Below are 20,509 nucleotides of genomic sequence, written 5' to 3' on the forward strand. Positions count from 1 at the left end.
GTCCTGAATGTCTGATGATGTGTTCAGGTTCGTCCTGAATGTTTGATGATGTGTTCAGGTGATCTTGATGGGTCTGGACTCAGCTGGGAAGTCGACTCTGCTGGCCCGACTGCTGACAGGACAGGTGAGACTCTGAACAGGCAGACAGTTTGATGATAGGGAGTCTGTCCAAGTGTGAACGTAATCATCTGTAAACTTTAAGGTTATGGACACGTCGCCGACCATCGGATTCAACGTTGGAACTTTGGACTTGGACAAGAAGACGTCTCTGACTGTGTGGGATGTTGGTGGACAGAAGAACATGAGACCCAACTGGAGGTACAAATAAACCACACACCCAAAACAGACAAGCCCCTCCTGTTTCTCCTCCTCATTCTCTTTCTTTTTCTTCTTCAGGTACTACATCGACGAATGTAAGGCTCTGGTTTTCGTAGTGGACAGCAGTGATCCAGCCCGGTTGCCTGAGGCCCAGAAGGCACTGAAGAAGGTCCTGGCTGATGAGAAATTACGAGGAATTCCTCTGATGGTTTTGGCCAATAAGAAGGACCTGCCAAACTCCATGACCATACGTGAGGTACAAAGACCTGCACTACCCACGAACAACCTGACCTCTTCAACGGCTGATGCAAATAATGATGCACAGAGAAACAACCCACGACTCAATGAACTGAAAGAAAAAATACAGCAGATGGAGATGCTTCCTCCAGTTCTTCTTACCATCCTTTTTCCTCTCTCTCAGATCTCCAAACAGCTAGATCTGCCCAGTTACACCAACCGGCTTTGGGAGATTCAGGCCTGCAGCGCTCTGAAGGGACTTGGCCTCCAACAGGCCTTCATGTCTGTCAACAAACTCATCAAGAAGAGCTGAGAAGAGGAAGGAAGGAAGGGTAAAAAAGACTGATCCTCCAAGTTAAAGAAGCTCTGAGTGTTTAATTCAACAAAAATGGTGACGTGACATCTGACTGATCCTGACTTCTTTGTGACACAGTCGTGAGAAAATGTTTGAAACTGATTAAAGTTTTCAGATGATCAAAGTTTAGTGCAATGTCTCTCTCAATGTCAACACCAGCAGCCATCATGTGATCACGTGATCATGTGGTGTTGATTGATTGGTGGCCAGTTGATCGATAACGTCACCATCTTCGTCTACTTCCTCTTTACGTCACCATCCAGACTGAGTGTGTGCAGTCTCCTCAGACAGAACCAGGACTGAACCAGCAGCAGGACCGGCACCAGGACCCAGATCCCATTAAAAAAGACCAGGTAGACCCACAGGTAGAGCCAGCTGGACGTGTTCAGATGAGGACTGCCAATCAGCCAATCAGGACAGAAGGTCATCCAGCCACCGTACAGCTCGCACACGCTCAGAGTGATCTGCAGAAAGTGTCTGTGAATGTGCACAATATTAAAGATGTGTACAAATACACAGTATGTATAGTGTAAATATACCAAATAATATACATAGTATTACCTGTAGTATTTGTCCTTCAGTACTGCGTGTATTAGCAGCAGAGCGAGTAGCGAGGCGACGACGACAGTCATCAGTTCAATCGAGACGATAGTCGGATCAGAAATCAACCAACGACTGTCGGCCTTGCTGTACTCCTTCCCTACAGACAGACAGGTCAGAGAGACAGAAAGTACTCACAGAGACAGAACGTACTCACAAACAGAAAATACTCACAGAGTTCAGCCAGCGGACCATCAGACAACTCGACTGACCCAACCAGAGACATGTAGACAAATGGTCCTTCCTGAGGATAGACAACCAGAAAATAAACAACCAGAAAATAAACAATAAAAAACAAACAACAATAAAAACATTAAACCTGATTCTGATTGGTCATACCAATGTCAAGTGGACAATGACGTCGTAGAAGAGCCACAGCAGAATCCACCTGTCCTCTGCAGAGCTCCGCCCACCATACCTGCATGTTAGCAGGGCGGCTGCAAACACCTGAAAGCTACATGCTAACAGAGACAAGACAGAAACCAGAGACAGGCCAGGTGGCGCTGCTAAGTCCATCTGCTGTTAGAGGAGGGGTAGTAGTATAAGGAGTACTGTGCAGGCTGCAATACTTCTTCATGTACAGGTAATACTCTGTTGAGGTACTCTGAAACAAACGTTGTGAATGTGGAGTGACGTGTCAGGCCATGCCCCGAGCCCTCCCATTGGTTATGTTGGTTCTAAGCCCCACCCCGAGCCCTCCCATTGGTTATGTTGGTTCTAAGCCCCACCCTGAGCCCTCCCATTGGTTATGTTGGTTCTAAGCCCCACCCCGAGCCCTCCCATTGGCTCCTGAGGAGAACACCCCACTGCCTGTCAGATGAGGCCAGCCTCAGAAATCACCTCTACATTCACTGACCCTTTACATGTTGTTATTATCATTATCATTGTTACATTATCAGTATCACTGTTAATGTAACAATGATATGACAATGTCATGTTCATAGATGCATTGTCCTCCTGTGTGTCAGTGAATGGAAGCGGTCCACCTGCAACTTTATGACGCCATCTAGTGGACTGATGGTGGAAGTGATGATGACAGCTTCCTCTGCCTCACACTGCTGACTGCATTCAACTGACACTGATATGAAAAATAAAAGCCAATCAGTGGAGGAGCAGCTGAACTTTGTACAGGACAAATGATGGACCTGGACCTGGACCTGGACCCAACTGTGTGTGACCGGTCAAAGCAGGAAGCGATACGTTTCAAAGAAGCTTCAGCATTAACAGAGTGAGTCAACATGAGGTTACTTTATAGTTTCATCAGAACGTTTAAAGAACAAATTCCTCCTGACAAGCAGAAACATTTTCTTACAGTAGAAAAGTGTCATCCAACATGTCACAGGACAGAAAAGATGGAAAGAAACAGTTTTGATGTCAAGATGAAACATGGTGAAACTCTGCTGTGATTGGCTGAGACGTTCTCACCTGAATCTGAACCCAGCTGTGTGTCGTTCAACAGCGAGCGGTCAGTGTGACCTCATTACTTTTAAAAGAGGACAGAAGTTTCTCTGACAGACAGGAAGTAGTCTTCAGTCTGAAATTCTGGTTGGACAGTCTGACCTCAAATGTTCATATTTCCCTCCTCATGTTGCTCACTGTTGGTTTGTCCTCATTAAATCCAGTCTGACCAATTATCCTCATAATGTTCATGATGATGAAGGTTATAGTGTTATTGTTGGACAGTAACATTTGTCCTGCAGCAGGAGGTTCACAGAGCCGTTCACAGTTCCATTTCTTTATTCTGATGAGTTTTTCTTCAACATGACCTCAAAAATACAACCGAGAGTCGACTGACAGATAAATTATGTCATCTTCAGGTAATGACATAAAAACACAAACACGAACATTCTCGGCTTCTTTAAGTTTTCCATGTTTACATATGTTTGAATGATAAAACAGCTGCTCTGGAGCTTTTGTTCATACCACCTGGTCTTCATCGTCATATGATCCCAGTTGGCATGGAAACACATATACACAGCTGTGTGCAGTGTCACTGCTTAAAAAAACTGTCTTCATGTTCATGTTGATATAAAACAGACACATTACAAAGAGAGCTGGTTACATTTAATCCTTTATTTTTCAAAGTTCAGATGATTTCACACACCTAATGGATGATTGGTAGTCTGACAGGTAACACGAGTTAAGCAGGAAATGTTCTTTGGCAGCAGAAAGTTTCTTTTTTCATTAAAATAAAAGAAAGACATCAACTTTAAACTTAAACAACAAAGTGAAACAGTTTGAAAATCAGCAGTAAACGTCAGTGTCTGGACTGCAGCATGTACACCTTCAGAGGTCTGTGGAGTCCAGACCTCGATGAGGCTTTAACTCTGTTTATCCTGGGCCTTCAAAATTTACATACACGTGGAAATACACATTAATAAATCACACAGGCTGCCCTAAGACAGATACATTTCACTGAGGTCGGACTACTTGCTTTATACACACTGACTCTTCACCATTACGTGTCATTTATTCGTATAATCAATCTATCAATTAATCGTCAGTCACTCAGTGTTGAACTCGACTGGGCTGGTTTCAAACTGTCTGATCAGTCTGTTGATTTTGTTTAAGGTTGCTGTTACAGTTATTAATACTTCTGTGTGGTTAATAAGTAGTTAAATGACAACAGGCTGGTTATAGAAAAACACTAAACTGATTGACTTATTGATCGTTGGAAACATTTCAGACAGCAGAACTGGGCTGGTTGAATGTTAGAGGAACCTTTGGGGAACCTTGGAGGAACCTAGGGAAGATTTAGGGGATACCACGCTGGAACATTGTGAGTACCTTAACAGAACCCTAAGAAAACCTTAGAAGAACCTTAGAAGATGTTGTTACAGGATGTTTGGTTGAATTAAGAAAATGTAGTGGCACCTTAAATAAACTATAGGTAATCTTGGTGGAATGTTAGAGGAACCTTTAGGGAACCTTAGAGGAACCAAGGGGGGAATGAGGGGACCATTGGGCAAAACCACTTTGAGACCACTTTGACCACTTTGAGACCACTTTGACAGAATGCTAGGTGGACCTTAGAGGAACCTTAGAAGAACTTTAAGGGAATCTTTGGCTTATGTTTGGGGATTTTCAGTGGACACTTACAAAAACTTTATGGGAACCTTGAGGGAACCATAGTGGAACTTTAGAGGTACTTTAGTAAAAAAACATGGTTCTTCAGTGGAAATTGGGGCAACCTTTGAGGAGCGTTAGGGGAATGTTTGAGCAGCGGTAGTCGAACGTCAGAGGAACGTGAGGAATGTGAGTATAAAATGTATATGTTTGGGAGGTTCAACAGTAACATTAGAAGAACATTAGAGGAATGTTTTGTGTTTTCAGGGATCTGTTTAGCACCACGGTTACCTCGGTAAGCCTGAGTTCTGATGTAAATGTTTTCATGTTAATGTTATAGATCAGCTGATTATTAGTGATGTGATTATATGAGTCAGCTGTTTTTGAATAAAACAAGAATAAACATAAAAAACTAAACGTTCAACATGTCAACTAAGAACCACACATCTCCAAAGTTTTAGTTTTATTTTGTTCATCAGTTGAAGAACTTTAAAGTTCTCCGACTTCATACAAAGCTTTAACCTAAAACTACTTGTCAGTGTTTTTTTGTCTTCAGCTCATGAAACGTTGATATTGTGGAGATGTGTAGTTTTCATGTCACATGTAAAGAAATTAAACATCAGCACAGATGAAGTCTGGAATGAACCTTTGTTTAACTACAAAGGATCAGTTCAGCATTTAGTGAAACTTCTTTGTCTCTTTGCTGATTTCATTGAAATGAACATCTCAAAGACAAAGAAGACATAAGTAAATGTTGAATCATCTCCTCAGATCTTTTCATTTTATGTTGAGGAACCTCCGGAAGTTGTTAGGACTCCTCCTCTTTCTCCTCCTGACGCAGGGTGGAGGACAGAGCATACTCCTGACTAACTCCCTCTAAATCCACCGACACATCTGCCTCCCCACCGGATGCCTCCTCACCTCCCCTCTCCTCCTCCTCCTCTTCCTCCTCTTCCCCTTTCATTTCTTCCTTTTTCATCTTCTCCTCTTTCTCCTCTTCCTCTTTCATCTCCTCCTCTTTTGCCTCCTCTTTCTCCTCCTGCTCGGCTGGAGCCAGCTGGGCGTGGACCTCTGTGAAGGGGACCTCCTGGTCGGTGCTGCCCAGCGGGGAGAGCTGGACATCAGCCTCAGTGATGACCGACTCTCCGGTCTGAATGGAAGCTTCGTGGGGTTGAGAGTCGGAGCTGCTGCGAGGCTGAAAACAAAGACAGGAAGTGAATAACACAACTGGTGAATATTGAGGAAATCTGAGGGGGGATTCATGGGCGAGACTTGGAAGATTCAAACGTCAAGTTTCGGGTAACTTGAGGGGAAATGAGAGGGGAACTTTTCCTTAAGCTGAGTGTTAGGGCAACCTAGGCATGACCTCACAGGATACCTTTGGAAAATGGTAAAGGAATGTCAGGGGAACCAATTTTAGTGGAAATTCAGAGGAACTTTACTGGAGACTTGGGACAAACATGGAGAGATGAGAGCGACACTGGGGAATCCTGAGGGAAATGTTCTGGGAATTTCTGGTGGAGTCTAAAAATATTTATTGATAATAACAGACTACCTTCCTGATGCTGAATGTCAGAGGTGAAACCTTCAGGCTGGAAGTTTTCTGTTTGATCTTCTCTCGTTGCTCTTGAGAAACAATCTTTGTTCCAATCTTCGTCATCTTCTTCTCAATGTTCTGCCTGGAGAATGCCTTCTTCAGACTGTCGACCTGCAGAGAGAGAACCAGTTACACCTATCTGTCTGACTGTACACCTGTCAGTCTGACTGCACACGTGTGTTTGGTTCTTACCTTCTTCAAACTGGAGTGTTTCAGTTTCTCCGCTCTGGATTTCTCCATGTTCTCCAGATCCTGAGGCCACACCTCCTCTTCGTCTAGTTCTGCTTCCAGCCCGACATCCTCATCAGATGATAGGTCGATGGTCTGAAGCCCACCCTCCAGGGAACGGTTGCCATTGACGATGCCCGGTGCTGATTCATCGCCTTCTTCCAAAATCTCATCACGAGGAAACGGAGGAGGATCCTTCACAAAAACGCTAGCTGGGATCTCGTTCTCCTCCTGAAGTGGGGAAGAAGAGAATTTGGGAAACATTCAGGAACGGTGTCAACATTATGGGGGCTTTAAAAGGAGCATTTTTGAATCTTCATCAGGGAACAACAGAAAAGTGTGAGCGGGGGCCTTGGAGAAATGTTTGGGAAATGGTAGAGAAACCATCACGGAACGTATGGGAGTCTTACAGAAGAACCTCAAAGATACTTTACAGCCAGCATGGGGGATTTTGGGGAAATCTTCCCAAACAGAATGATTCCCTTATAGCCGCATTAATTAACCCTTAATTCACCAAATGTTTCCTTTAATTTGACAAGATGAAAACAAAACAGACAAATTGAATTATTCACATATTTGAGGTTCCCACAAGATAAAAACTGAACAAAAACCAGCGAGTCGACAGCTTTACTGCAACAACAAGGTCAACAACTAATAGTCAGATTTACTCTTGTCCAGCGGCTTCTTGCTCGCTCACTCTCTCCTTTTCTCTTCTTAGACTTAAACTCTGTGAAGTCCACATACTTTACTCCATTTATTAAACATATTAATAAACTGAGTCACAGTAAAAATACAAATCAGACGAGCTGAAGGGTTAAAAAGCTGAGCTGACGGAGGACCACGCCCTGTGGAATGCTGGGTATTTTGGGGAGGACAGGAATGTTTGGTGTCAGTGAGACAGAAAACACATGTCTACACAGTGATACTACAGTATGAGCTGGTCCGGAAACATGCACAGGACGGTCATGTGATGAACACCCATGTTAGCAGGACTGATGTGTACTTGTACTGATGTGTACTTATACTGATGTGTACTGTGCTCTGCTGTCATCTTAATGAACCTCTTGTCAATGTTTGCTTAGAAGTTGAATCTAAAAGTTCATCATTGACCTTTGAACCCTGTTCTGGGGGTTTGAACTGTGTGGTTTACTTTTCAAACCTGCTGCAGATCTTTAAATGTCTGAGAGGACTTTCAGACCTGCTGAGGAACTGAACTACATCTCCCAGCATGCTTCACACACCTGGACTCCTGTGACATGGATCAGGATAAATGGGGGCTTCCCTACGTTGAGGCAGCACTGGTCCACATTTCATAGTCAGCTTCTACCTGACCTCTGACCATTCACTGACCTGGAAGATGAGGACTTTGAAGTTGTTCCTGTTGATCAGGTGGGCGTGGTTCGCCTCCAGCTTCTTCACCTGGACACCTTGGCGCTCCATCTTATCACGAACCTGCAGTAACATGGTGAGTCATTGAAACCAGAGTTTGAATCTACCTGACAGGTGAAACAATAGTCATACTGTATGACACCGGTCTTCACCTCCTTCATGGTGACGGACAGTTTCCGGCTCTTGTCCAACAGTTTGCTGACCGTGTTGGAGGTGTGACTGTGGCTCTTAGACAGTTTGGTCATGTCAGCCTGGATCCCTCTGACCACGCCCTCCATCTCCACCTGATGCACCTGAAACACAACCAACCAATCAGATACCAGACAGGAAGAATTGCTAAGTAGTGGAGCACTAACTGTGGTTAGCCCAGTCAGCCTTGTAGCTGAACTGACTCAGCCCTTGGATGCCAGGAGCCAAACCCAGCAAGAAAACCACCTCAGTAGGCTGCTGTGTTCACTGTTAGACTGGACACTGCTGGTTCAGAGGTTCTGTCGCTGTATTCACTGTTAGACTGGACACTGCTGGGTTCAGGGGTTCTGTTCGGCCTGGCCATGTTCACTGGAAGGTAGACTCTGATCCTAGTTCATAGTGCTTGCTGCAATGCATAGCAGATGATTCCTGCCAGTGTTGATCTCCTGTTCAGGTTCAACCTGCAGGGTCATGTCAGTCCTTCAGCAATGGTCTGTAAGGCTTATCTCACACAAACACGTTACATGTTTATTTCTTTTCAACATGTTTAATAACGTTGACTGACAGTCTGACCTGTTTGAACATGAACTGTACACTACAATCGACAGGAACAGGAAACTCCAGAGTTTGGACTTCAGCCAGATACTTTTGTTGAACTGTCAAAGTTATTAAGTGTTTGTTTGTTTGAGTCTCCTTAATTTGACAAACAGGTCACAGTTACAAGTCTGCTAACCTAATCAGAGCTTTGTATTGAAAAATTCCATAAAAGAAATACAGACTGCCATGGGCTTAGTTCTGGTTCTGTACTGGTGTTAGTTCTGGTTCTGTAGGTGTGGTCCTGGCTCACCTCCATCTTGTTCTGGTTCTCCTGCACGGCGTCCAACATGTTGACCAGTTTGTCGAGCAGTGTGAGGACCGTGATGGCGTTTACGGGACCCTGACTCATTGTCTCTGGGTCGAATCCTGCCAGGGCTGGCGCAGGGGAGGTCTGGTTCTCATCCTGCTGGTCCTGCTGGTCCAGTTGGTCCTGGTTCTGGGATGGGACTAGTAGGTCCTGGCTCTGGTGGGTCTCAGTGGTTACCATGATGACTCTGTCCTCACACAACAACTCAAAGTCAAACTGAAAAACAGAAAACGGCAAAAAGTTTCTGGAAAGTCGACTTCACCCACCCACTGTGTGTGTGTGTGTGTGTGTGAAAGTCGACTTCACCCACCCACTGTGTGTGTGTGTGTGTGTGTGTTTGTGTGCTGCATTCTGATTGGTTGGCTCACAGGAAAACTTTCCGTCTGTGGAAACGTCCACACCTTTAACTCCTTCACTGTCTCCTGAGAGTCAAACCAAGTGTTACAGGATACAACAATCAATCAACCAATGAAACAACCAATCAACCAAACAATATTTCAACCAATCAATCAATCAATCAATCAATGAACTAATAGAAACAACAAAAACAGTGTAAACTGGTGTAAACAGTGATTAAAGGGTTAAATCTCTGTCTCGCTCTCTTTCTCTCTCTCTCAGCCTGAAGCTCAGTGTCTCTCTACCACACCCAGAGGGGAGGGCCTTGTTACCATGATGACCAGAGGGCAGGAGGCGGTCTGTTCCCATAGCGACTGTGTTTTTGTGTGTATGGAGAGAGAGAGAGAGAGAGAGAGAGAGAGAGAGAGTGAGCAACATTCCAGGGAGAGAGACAGGTTTCCTTCCTGATGACTTCATGTTCAAACATAAGAGAGACAGACAGGTCGAGTACACTCGCTGACCTGTCTGTCTCTCTGTGATGAATAACTGGTTTGTTTTTTCACATGAAAACTCTGTCTGTCTGTCTGTCTGTCTGTCTGTCTGTCTGTCTTTGACTTAACAGTTCTTGAACTTATTTCAAACCTTTCCAAACGTTCGAGGGATTATAGATATCACCTGATATCAGCTGAATTGTCACACAGGTAGGTGGTGGTGTCATGTGATGGTTGGTGCTCAATGAAAGAACCCAAACACCAGAACCAGAAGCGGTGTTTGTCTTCATGTGGTGGTTTGAGAACACAGAGAACGTCCTGTGGTAGATCAACAGGAAGTGGCCTCACACACAATACACTCATTAATGTGTGTGTGTGTGTGTGTGTGTGTGTGTGTGTGTGTGTGTTTCCTTTGACTGTAGTCTCTGAACATGAAGAACCTCCTGATGTCTTATAGAATAACTATTTCTATGGTGATGAAGTTCCTTGAGGAAGTCCATGAGTTGAGTTGAAAGCTCCAACATGAAGAGTCTCTGTATCATCATCTCTATGTTTGTGTTTGTCTTTTATTCATTTAAATGTTGAAGTCCCTTCACTTTAAACTTTACACTGTTGTTGTAGGAACAAACATCAGCCACCAGGAGGCGACAGTGACGTCTGCAGAAGACGGAACCATAGAAGAAGAAGCTGCAGCTGTTGACGGAGCGATCAGCTGACTGATCCAAGCTCACCGTGACTCTTCATCTTCATCTTCATCTTCATCTTCATCAGACGCTGATCGCTCTCCACAGGGGGACACCATGGCCTTCATCACAGCCACCTGGAACCCGCTGGGAGAAGCTTTTTACCGGTCAGTTCACCTGAGGCCCTGTTAGCATCACGTGACACTGTTAATGCTAGCGTTAGCTCTGCGCGAGCTCTGACTGTTGTTGGTAACAGGTATGTTGACGTCCTCAGGTGAGTGACAAGACTCTAACCAATCACAGCCCGAGTCCAGTCAGGTTAATAAGTGCTGATCTGAGAAACCGTGAAAACGGCCATGATGCGTTCAAGTGTTCATGATGCGTTCAAGTGTTCATGATGCGTTCAAGTGTTCATGATGCGTTCATGATGCATTCATGATGCATTCATGTGTTCATGATGTGTTCATGTGTTCATCATGCGTTCATGTGTTCATGTTGCGTTCATGCGTTCATGATGCGTTCATGATGCGTTCATGATGCGTTCATGTATTCATGATGCGTTCATGATGCGTTCATGTGTTCATGATGCGTTCATGATGCGTTCAGTGTTCATGATGCGTTCATGATGCGTTCATGTGTTCATGTTGCGTTCATGATGCGTTCATGTGTTCATCATGCGTTCATGTGTTCATGTTGTGTTCATGTGTTCATGTTGCGTTCATGTGTTCATGTTGCGTTCATGTGTTCATGTTGCGTTCATGTGTTCATGATGCGTTCATGTGTTCATGATGCGTTCATGATGCGTTCATGTGTTCATGATGCGTTCATGATGCGTTCATGTGTTCATGATGCGTTCATGATGCGTTCATGTGTTCATGATGCGTTCATGATGCGTTCATGTGTTCATGATGTGTTCATGTGTTCATGTTGCGTTCATGATGCGTTCATGTGTTCATGTTGTGTTCATGTGTTCATGTTGCGTTCATGTGTTCATGTTGCGTTCATGTGTTCATGATGCGTTCATGTGTTCATGATGTGTTCATGTGTTCATGTTGCGTTCATGTGTTCATGTTGCGTTCATGTGTTCATGATGCGTTCATGTGTTCATGATGCGTTCATGTGTTCATGTTGCGTTCATGATGCGTTCATGTGTTCATGATGCGTTCATGTGTTCATGTTGTGTTCATGTGTTCATGTTGCGTTCATGTGTTCATGTTGCGTTCATGTGTTCATGATGCGTTCATGTGTTCATGATGCGTTCATGTGTTCATGTTGCGTTCATGTGTTCATGTTGCGTTCATGTGTTCATGATGCGTTCATGTGTTCATGATGCGTTCATGTGTTCATGTTGCGTTCATGTGTTCATGTTGCGTTCATGTGTTCATGATGCATTCATGTGTTCATGATGTGTTCATGTGTTCATGTTGCGTTCATGATGCGTTCATGTGTTCATGTTGTGTTCATGTGTTCATGTTGCGTTCATGTGTTCATGTTGCGTTCATGTGTTCATGATGCGTTCATGCGTTCATGTTGGGTTCATGTATTCATGTGTTCATGTTGGGTTCATGTGTTCATGTGTTCATGTTGGGTTCATGTATTCATGCGTTCATGTTGCGTTCATGTGTTCATGTTGCGTTCATGTGTTCATGATGCGTTCATGTGTTCATGATGCGTTCATGTGTTCATGTTGGGTTCATGTGTTCATGTGTTCATGTTGGGTTCATGTATTCATGCGTTCATGTTGCGTTCATGTGTTCATGTTGCGTTCATGTGTTCATGATGCGTTCATGTGTTCATGATGCGTTCATGATGCGTTCATGATGCGTTCAGGTGTCCATGATGCGTTCAAGTGTTCATGATGCGTTCAGGCGTTCATGATGCGTTCATGATGCGTTCAAGTGTTCATGATGCGTTCATGATGCGTTCATGATGCGTTCACGTTGCGTTCATGCTGCGTTCATGCTGCGTTCAAGTGTTCATGATGCGTTCAAGTGTTCACGATGCGTTCAAGTGTTCACGATGCGTTCATGTGTTCACGATGCGTTCATGCGTTCATGTTGCGTTCATGCGTTCATGTTGTGTTCATGTGTTCATGTTGCATTCATGTTGTGTTCATGTGTTCATGCGTTCATGTTGCGTTCATGTGTTCATGTTGCGTTCATGATGTGTTCATGTGTTCATGTTGCGTTCATGATGTGTTCATGTGTTCATGTTGCATTCATGATGCGTTCATGTTGCGTTCATGATGTGTTTATGTTGCGTTCATGTTGTGTTCATGTGTTCATGTTGCATTCATGATGTGTTCATGTGTTTATGTTGCATTCATGTGTTCATGTTGCGTTCATGATGCGTTCATGTGTTCATGTTGGGTTCATGTATTCATGTGTTCATCATGCGTTCATGTGTTCATGTTGCGTTCATGCGTTCATGATGCGTTCATGTTGTGTTCAAGCGTTCATGATGCGTTCATGTGTTCATGTTGCGTTCATGATGCGTTCATGTTGCGTTCATGATGTGTTCAAGCGTTCATGTTGCGTTCATGATGTGTTCAAGTGTTCATGTTGCGTTCATGTGTTCATGTTGCGTTCATGTTGCGTTCGTGATGCGTTCATGTGTTCATGTTGGGTTCATGTATTCATGTGTTCATCATGCGTTCATGTGTTCATGTTGCGTTCATGCGTTCATGATGCGTTCATGTTGTGTTCAAGCGTTCATGTTGCGTTCATGATGCGTTCATGATGCGTTCATGTGTTTATGTTGCGTTCATGATGCGTTCATGATGCGTTCATGTTGCGTTCATGTTGCGTTCATGTGTTCATGTTGCGTTCATGTGTTTATGTTGCGTTCATGATGCGTTCATGTTGCGTTCATGTTGTGTTCATGTTGCGTTCATGTGTTCATGTTGCGTTCATGATGCGTTCATGTGTTTATGTTGCGTTCATGATGCGTTCATGTTGCGTCCATGATGCGTTCATGTTGCGTTCATGTGTTCATGTTGCGTTCATGATGCGTTCATGTGTTTATGTTGCGTTCATGATGCGTTCATGTTGCGTTCATGTTGCGTTCATGATGCGTTCATGTTGCGTTCATGTTGTGTTCATGTTGCGTCCATGATGCGTTCATGTTGCGTTCATGTGTTCATGTTGCGTTCATGATGCGTTCATGTTGTGTTCATGTGTTCATGTTGCGTTCATGATGCGTTCATGTGTTCATACAGGAAGTCCGAGCTGTATGAAATGTGTTGGAGTATCAGAGATGGACTCAGAGACAGTTTGGTGGCTGCAGCTCCGTATGGAGGACCGATAGGTACTCACTCACTCACTCACTCACTCACTCACTCACTCACTCCACCTGTCTGACTCTCCCACCTGTCTGACTGTCCACCTGTCTCTCAGCTCTCCTCAGAGAACCTCACAGACGTTCTCCCAGTACTCGTCCTCAGTTGGAGATTTATTCTGCGTCTGGAGTCTCCATCACCAGCTTCCCTGTGAGTTCTAGACCTGTGACCTGTGACCTGTGGCATATACTACAGCAGTATTCTAGTACTGCAGTCCACAGTATACATCTATATATTACTGTATATGAAGGTATGTGTTGTACTGTAACACCTGTCTGTCTGTCTCTCTCTCAGTGGAAGAGTGGTCCTGTGGTCCAGTTGGGTTGGACAGTCAGTGATGAGCTGTTGTGTGTTCAGGAGGATGGCTCGGTTCTGATCTACGATCTGTTCGGATCCTTTAAGAGACACTTCAGCATGGGCCAGGTCAGTCTGTTAACCAGCTAACCAGCTAACCATCAACAGTCTGTTAACTAAATAGTGGACTGACTGGTCTTGTTGTCTTGGACAGGAAGTGGTCCAGAACCAGGTTCTTGAAGCCAAAGTGTTTCACTCTCCATATGGAACAGGTGTTGCTATAGTAACTGGCTCCTTCCGCTTCACCTTAGCAACCAACATCGACGACCTGAAGCTCCGGCGGTTACCTGAAGTCCCAGGTAACACCTGTCTTACCTCAGTTCTTCTTCTGTGAGTTAGAATGTGTGAGTTTACCCATCTGTCTCTCTGTCTTACTCTCTGCCTGTCTGTCTTCAGGTCTGCAGGGGAAGCCGCCCTGCTGGGTTGTCCTCACTCAGGACAGACAGACCAAAGTCCTCCTGTCCACCGGACCTGAACTCTACATCCTGGACAACACGTCCTGCACTGCTGTGGTGAGACAGGCAGTCAGTCAGACAGTCAGTCAGACTGACAGTCAGACAGGTATCTGACCATACCTGTCTGTCTGTCTTAGTGTCCTCCAGGTCTCAGTCCTCAGGCTGGCAGTGTTGTCCACATGTCCGTGTCTTTCAGCTATAAGTACCTGGCTCTCTTTACTGACACTGGACACCTTTGGACAGGCTCCTCCCACCTCCAGGTGAGCTGCTACTCTGTCCAATCAGCTGTTTGATCAGACATGAAGGGGCGCAGTCTGTGTGGATGATTGACAGGTGATTTTACATCTGCAGGAGAAACTGAGTGAAGTCGACACCAAGAAGTCAACGCCTCCCAAACAGATGGTCTGGTACGTCTACCTGTCTCTTTACCTGCCTGTCTCTTTACCCATCTGTCTGCCTGTCTGCCTCCTGTCTTTTCATTGACCCTCCTTACCTGTCCAGGTGTCGCAGACCGAAGAGTCAGCAGCCGTCTGTGGTGCTGATGTGGGACAAACTGCTTATGGTGGCTGGAGTCTGTAATGACACCATCCAGTATCCTTTAAACCAGTTCAGACTGGAACCTGTTGTCCTCTGCTGCTGGTGAAGAATGAACTTCTGCCGGCTGACAAGGTTTTTATTTTCTTTGCAAAGAAAAGGTCAGTTCAACATGCGAGCGGTCAAAGATGGAGAAAAGACCCTGAATATGGGGACACGGAGGCGCCGTATTGGCGCTGACCCCCGATGATTTGTTTTACACCTGGAGTATCCTGCAGGATCTTGTATTTAGGTGCAAAGTTGAGTCAAGGCATCACAATTTACAAAAGGAGCTGGTGTCTTATGTTAAGACGGGGGAGGTTGTGCGTCTCTCGTGAATGAAACAAAGGCTTGAATTTACTATTACAAACCACAGACCGGTTCAGACTGGTTTGTTGGTGGCTCGTTTTGGTTCTCCAGGAGCTCATTAAGGTTCTTGTGGTGCTCAGGTTCCTGTACATTTGTTTAGGTTCTGCTGGTTTTAGGGTAGCTCTGGATCATGTTTGACCACTGTGTGACCCTTGACCCATGACCTCAGGTTCCCCATCGAGGATCCGTGTGTTTTGGTTGGAGAGCTCGATGGAGTTCGTATCATCAGCTCGACCAATCAGGAGCTGCTTCAGGAAGTTCCTCTGGTCTGTCAGGACATCTTCAAGATCGCCTCCATGGCTCCTGGAGCTCTGCTGCTGGAGGCCCACAGAGAGTACGAGGTCAGAACCTGTCTGTCTGAGCACCTGTCTGTCTTTATGTTTACGCAGACTCCATGTTTGATTTCTGTCTTTGTGTTTGCAGAAGTCGAGTCAAAAGGCAGATGAGTACCTGAGGGAGATCAAGGAGCAAAGCATGCTGGGAGAAGCAGTCAGACAGTGTGTGGAGGCAGCGGGACACGAATATGACACCAACACCCAGAAATCCCTGCTGAGGGTGAGAACAGAGTTGGTCCTGTGTGGTGTTCCTAACACCGTTGGTTCTGTGTGGTGTTCTGCAGTCTAACTCTGTTGGTCCTGTGTGGTGTTCCTAACACGGTTGGTTCTGTCTCGTGTTCTGTCCTCCAGGCGGCGTCGTTTGGGAAGTGTTTCCTGACGGACTTCAGTCCCGACCCGTTCGTGTCGACCTGCAGAGAACTCAGAGTTCTGAACGCGGTCAGAGAGAGCAGCGTGGGGCTGCCACTGACACACACTCAGTATCCTTACCCACAGGTGCATTATGGGAAATGGAGTGTACAGTGGTCTTTAGTGATTGGTGAGTTCCTTTACATCTGACCTCAGATTCAAACAGATGACTCTACAGGTGCTGATCGACAGGTGAGTCTGCCAAAACCAGGTTTTCCCTTGCTGTTCCTGTCTGTTACTCTTACCTGTGTGTGTGTGTGTGTGTGTGTGTGTGTGTGTCTTTCTCTATACCTGTCTGTGTCTCAGGTTGGTGTATCGACAGTTTTATCCGTTAGCGATAGAAATCTGTCGTTACCTGAAGATTCCAGATTATCAGGGAGTCAGCAGAGTCCTCAAACACTGGGCTTCATGCAAGGTAACCTTGCTCCTTACTCCTCCCACCTCATGTCCAGTTTGATTTACCTGCAGAACTCACATGTGTGCTGTGCTTGTGTCCAGGTGCAGCAGAAGGACCTATCAGATGAAGCCATAGCCCGAGCTGTGTGTGTGAAGGTGGGAGACTCACCTGGTGTGTCGTACTCGCACATTGCAGCTAAAGCGTATGAATGTGGACGCACTGAGCTCGCCATCAAGGTAACTTCCTGTTTGTCCGTTTGTGTACCAGGACCATGTCTGACCTGAGGTTTTGGTTCAGAGTCTGTCTAGTTCTGAATGTTTGTGTGTGTGTCAGCTGTTGGACTTCGAGGCCCGGTCTGGAGAACAGGTTCCTCTGCTGTTGAAGATGAAGAGGAGTCAGCTGGCACTCAGTAAAGCTGTGGAGAGTGGAGACACTGACCTAGGTGAGTCTGTTAGCCCCGCCCACCACCTGTCTGTCACACAATGATGCCACACTGATGGTTTCCTGTTTTCAGTTTACACTGTGGTGACTTACCTGAAGAACGAGATGAACAGAGGAGATTTCTTCATGACGCTGAGGAACCAGCCTGTGGCACTGAGCCTTTACAGACAGGTACTCCTCATCCTTCATCCTGATCCTCACCTTCATCCTCACCTTCATCCTGATCCTCACCTTCATCCTCACCTTCATCCTAATCCTCACCTTCATCCTCACCTTCATCCTAAACCTCACCTTCATCCTCACCCTCACCTTCATCCTGACCCTCACCCTCATCCTGACCCTCACCCTCATCCTGACCCTCACCCTCATCCTCATCTAAATTTATTGATAAGAATAAAATAATAAAGATTAATCCAGTTTCAGAGTGTAACTGTGTAACTATGTCCAGCTGTACTCAAGTATTTACTCTGATTACAGTACTTCTGATCAAACAGCCAATCATCATCCAGGTCCCCAGCAGCAGCTAATATCACTGACTAGTCCAGCAGCAGTCAGCCCAGAACCAGAACCAGCAGCAGCTAATATCACTGACTAGTCCAGCAGCAGTCAGCCCAGAACCAGAACCAGAACCAGCAGCAGCTAATATCACTGACTAGTCCAGCAGCAGTCAGCCCAGAACCAGAACCTACAGCACCAGCTAATATCACTGACTAGTCCAGCAGCAGTCAGCCCAGAACCAGAACCAGACCCAGCAGCAGCTGATATCAGTGACTAGTCCAGCAGCAGTCAGCCCAGAACCAGAACCAGGACCAGCAGCAGTCAGCCCAGAACCAGAACCAGAACCAGACCCAGCAGCAGCTGATATCACTGCCTAGTCCAGCAGCAGTCAGCCCAGAACCAGACCCAGCAGCAGCTGATCTCACTGCCTAGTCCAGCAGCAGTCAGCCCAGCTCGGCGTCTGTCTTTCAGCCTTTTATTTCACCAAGCTCTCACCAACCACTAAAAGTCAGTCCCACATTTACTCTTGTCCGGCGGCTTCTTGCTCGCTCACTCTCTCCTTTTCTCTTCTTAGCTTCCTCCGTCAGCGTCCTCTTCACTCTCTGCTCCTCTGCCATCATGTCCATAGAGGCTGCTGAGCTCGGTTACATTGACCAGATTATTAATCTGTTAATCTGTGTGTCAGTTCTGTAAACTGCAGGAACAGGAAACTCTGAAGGATCTTTATAACCAGGATGACGATCACCAAGAGCTCGCCAACTACTATGTGACTGCGAGTTACAGAGAAAAGGTAACAAACGTTCATCTTGAACCAGTTCACTTTGTGTTGTCTCACCTGGAGGAGACCTCATTATTATGATGATTACTTGAAGGCTGATCAGCTCTGTGTCATGAATCTGTATTAAATGTTTAGTTCAGCTCATCATCAAAATCGTTTATATACTTGGACATATGTTTATAACATTCGGTCCGGTTTATGAAGCATACAGGTCTGAGGTTACGAAGGTTAGCTGTATACTGAAGAACCTTGTGAGAACTCATAAAACATGACGTGTCTGTCTGTCTGTCTGTCTGTCTGTCTGTCTGTCTGTCTGTCTCAGAGGTTAGAGAGCCGTCTGTCTCTCCTGCAGAGTGCAGTAGATGAATACAACAAGGCGAAGAATGAGTTTGCTGCAAAGGTAAAAGTCTGTCACACACTTAATATAATAAAATCAGCTGTCACACTTTGACATGTTGTAAAATCCTGACCCCGCATGAAACATGGACACGTTATGATTCCTGTCTTGAAAGTCAACCCACAAACCAGCAAGGATTTATCTTCATTAAGTTAATTAAACGTTTAATTAGGCTTGTTTAAAAAGAGTGTGATGTCATGCTGCCATCTAGTGGACAAACGCAGCACATTAAATAAGTAGTTAGTATGTATGTCTGTTAGCATGTAGCTAACAGACTCTTGAGGAAAGTCAGCAGTTTATCATGTCAACGTTTGTCTTCAGGCCACAGAGGACGAGATGCGTCTGCTTCGTTTCCAACGGAAACTGGATGACGAGAAAGGCGCAGGGCTACTGGGACTGTCCCTACAGGTGAGTGGAGGGGCGGGGCTACAGGGACTGTCTGAACAGGTATAGGGTATAGGTAGGACTACATTATTCATTCCCATGTACTCGCTGCCTGTCTTGTGATGTCACTTCCTGTTGTGCAGGCCACCATGGAGGCTCTGCTGGCGTTAGGACTCCACAAACAAGCAGAACAGCTTTACAGAGACTTCAGAGTTCCAGACAAAAGGTGAGACATTCAGGAAGTGATGTCACTGCTCTCTCTGCTGTGATTGGCTTAACACAGAGCAGAGAACATGGAAACATCATTTTTATTTACACTGACATGTTCTTCACCTTTCTACCTGTCTCACCTGTGCAGGTATTGGTGGTTGAAGCTGAAGTCTCTGGCAGAAAAGGAGGAGTGGGAGGAGCTAGAGAAGTTTTCAAAGAGCAAGAAGTCTCCTATTGGCTACCTGGTAATAACAAGCCCCTTGACCTTTTCATTAAAGACTTAACAATGTTCGTTAATTGACGTTAACTTTGGAGAGAGAGAGAGAGAGAGAGAGAGAGAGAGAGAGAGAGAACTACATTTCCCATGATTCTTAGCTGTGTCTTTTCTTCAGGCATTTGTTGAAGTTTGCATGAAGTGTAACAACAAGTATGAAGCCAAGAAATACGTTTCCAAGGTGACGCCTGAGCAGAAGGTCAAAGCTCACCTGGCCATCAGGTAAGACTCAAAACACCTGTGATGTGATCATCTGTGATGTCAGACAGGTGAGATGTGACCCCTCAGGTCGTTCTTCTTCTTCTCTTCCTGTCAGTGATCTCGAGGGTGCGGCTGACGCCGCCATCGAGCGCAAGAACGAATCAGAGATGGGCGTGGTCCTGTCCAGGTGCTCCGTCTCCGATCGCTTGTTGATTGACAGGTTGAACCGAGCCAGAGCGTCCGCTGCCAAAAAGTGATCTTCCATTCAGAGTGCATGTACATAGACGGCAGAACGTCTGCTGCCACAAAACGACCCTCACTTTACTCAGATCTCAGAGCAGGTGTTACCATGGCGACCACAGTCCACATGCTTTGATGTAAATGGTGATTGATCAGCTGATTTTCTTCTTCTGTGTTTATGTGAATAAAAAAGAACCGAAATGAAGAAATTAACTTTGTCCGTGTCACGTTTAATGAAACATACACACGTCTGTCTGTCCTGCAAACATCATGTGATGGCTGTCCAACCTCCTGTTGAAACTGTCCAACCTCCTGTTGAAGCTGTCCAATTTCCTGTTTGTTCATTATTAATTGAAACTTCATGTTTTATGAAAGTGTTACAATAATAAAATAAATCAAGTTTAAATTTAAGCAGCAAACATAATGAACACATTCAGCTTTAATAATATTTAAATCAATAACTTT

General features: G+C 45.3%; 4 protein-coding genes across 4 annotated transcripts in view; 2 read left to right on the forward strand and 2 right to left on the reverse strand.

Moving 5' to 3' along the window:
* arl11 (ADP-ribosylation factor-like 11) overlaps positions 1-1,034 on the forward strand; it is an 11,417-nt gene extending 10,383 nt beyond the window's left edge. The window contains exons 2-5 of the mRNA XM_010749567.3: positions 59-124; positions 203-318; positions 397-574; positions 740-1,034. Coding sequence (XP_010747869.1) covers positions 59-124; positions 203-318; positions 397-574; positions 740-868 — 489 coding nt within the window. The 3' untranslated portion in view covers positions 869-1,034. The remainder of the gene's footprint in view (positions 1-58; positions 125-202; positions 319-396; positions 575-739) is intronic.
* ebpl (EBP like) lies at positions 908-2,212 on the reverse strand. Its single transcript, XM_010749566.3, has 4 exons — positions 1,850-2,212; positions 1,685-1,754; positions 1,472-1,610; positions 908-1,387 (listed from the first exon to the last, which is right to left on the reverse strand). Exons 1-4 carry the CDS (start codon positions 2,024-2,026, stop codon positions 1,147-1,149), a joined length of 627 nt encoding a protein of 208 aa, XP_010747868.1. The 5' UTR covers positions 2,027-2,212; the 3' UTR covers positions 908-1,146.
* A 1,351-nt stretch (positions 2,213-3,563) lies between these two features.
* On the reverse strand, positions 3,564-9,172 carry cavin2b (caveolae associated protein 2b). Its single transcript, XM_010749573.3, has 6 exons — positions 8,827-9,172; positions 7,943-8,083; positions 7,752-7,853; positions 6,366-6,632; positions 6,132-6,284; positions 3,564-5,771 (listed from the first exon to the last, which is right to left on the reverse strand). Exons 1-6 carry the CDS (start codon positions 9,061-9,063, stop codon positions 5,385-5,387), a joined length of 1,287 nt encoding a protein of 428 aa, XP_010747875.1. The 5' UTR covers positions 9,064-9,172; the 3' UTR covers positions 3,564-5,384.
* A 1,189-nt stretch (positions 9,173-10,361) lies between these two features.
* Positions 10,362-20,257, forward strand: vps16 (VPS16 core subunit of CORVET and HOPS complexes). Its single transcript, XM_019269732.2, has 24 exons — positions 10,362-10,560; positions 13,611-13,699; positions 13,789-13,880; positions 14,025-14,153; positions 14,239-14,383; positions 14,481-14,596; positions 14,677-14,799; positions 14,891-14,946; positions 15,041-15,130; positions 15,651-15,822; positions 15,905-16,036; positions 16,168-16,295; positions 16,381-16,416; positions 16,531-16,639; positions 16,723-16,857; positions 16,955-17,063; positions 17,136-17,233; positions 18,246-18,350; positions 18,661-18,738; positions 19,057-19,143; positions 19,263-19,345; positions 19,478-19,574; positions 19,722-19,825; positions 19,920-20,257. Exons 1-24 carry the CDS (start codon positions 10,511-10,513, stop codon positions 20,059-20,061), a joined length of 2,505 nt encoding a protein of 834 aa, XP_019125277.1. The 5' UTR covers positions 10,362-10,510; the 3' UTR covers positions 20,062-20,257.
* The last annotated feature ends 252 nt before the right edge of the window (positions 20,258-20,509 follow it).

Source organism: Larimichthys crocea, unplaced genomic scaffold, assembly GCF_000972845.2.
Source record: "Larimichthys crocea isolate SSNF unplaced genomic scaffold, L_crocea_2.0 scaffold380, whole genome shotgun sequence".
In the NCBI taxonomy this organism is placed as follows: Eukaryota; Metazoa; Chordata; class Actinopteri; family Sciaenidae; genus Larimichthys; species Larimichthys crocea.

What these genes read in the sequence shown, in the direction of transcription:
- ebpl (XM_010749566.3), bottom strand. Translation starts at nt 2,026, where the DNA reads ATGGACTTAGCAGCGCCACCTGGCCTGTCTCTGGTTTCTGTCTTGTCT. An exon ending in TCATTGTCCACTTGACATTG is followed by an intron (nt 1,755 to 1,849) that starts GTATGACCAATC and finishes GTCTATCCTCAG; the next exon opens with GAAGGACCATTTGTCTACAT. An exon ending in TGGTCCGCTGGCTGAACTCT is followed by an intron (nt 1,611 to 1,684) that starts GTGAGTATTTTC and finishes GTCTGTCTGTAG; the next exon opens with GGAAGGAGTACAGCAAGGCC.
- cavin2b (XM_010749573.3), bottom strand. Translation starts at nt 9,063, where the DNA reads ATGGTAACCACTGAGACCCACCAGAGCCAGGACCTACTAGTCCCATCC. An exon ending in TGTCCGTCACCATGAAGGAG is followed by an intron (nt 7,854 to 7,942) that starts GTGAAGACCGGT and finishes ATGTTACTGCAG; the next exon opens with GTTCGTGATAAGATGGAGCG. An exon ending in TCAAAGTCCTCATCTTCCAG is followed by an intron (nt 6,633 to 7,751) that starts GTCAGTGAATGG and finishes TCCCCACTTCAG; the next exon opens with GAGGAGAACGAGATCCCAGC.
- vps16 (XM_019269732.2), top strand. Translation starts at nt 10,511, where the DNA reads ATGGCCTTCATCACAGCCACCTGGAACCCGCTGGGAGAAGCTTTTTAC. An exon ending in TCTCCATCACCAGCTTCCCT is followed by an intron (nt 13,881 to 14,024) that starts GTGAGTTCTAGA and finishes TCTCTCTCTCAG; the next exon opens with TGGAAGAGTGGTCCTGTGGT. An exon ending in GAGTGGAGACACTGACCTAG is followed by an intron (nt 17,064 to 17,135) that starts GTGAGTCTGTTA and finishes TCCTGTTTTCAG; the next exon opens with TTTACACTGTGGTGACTTAC.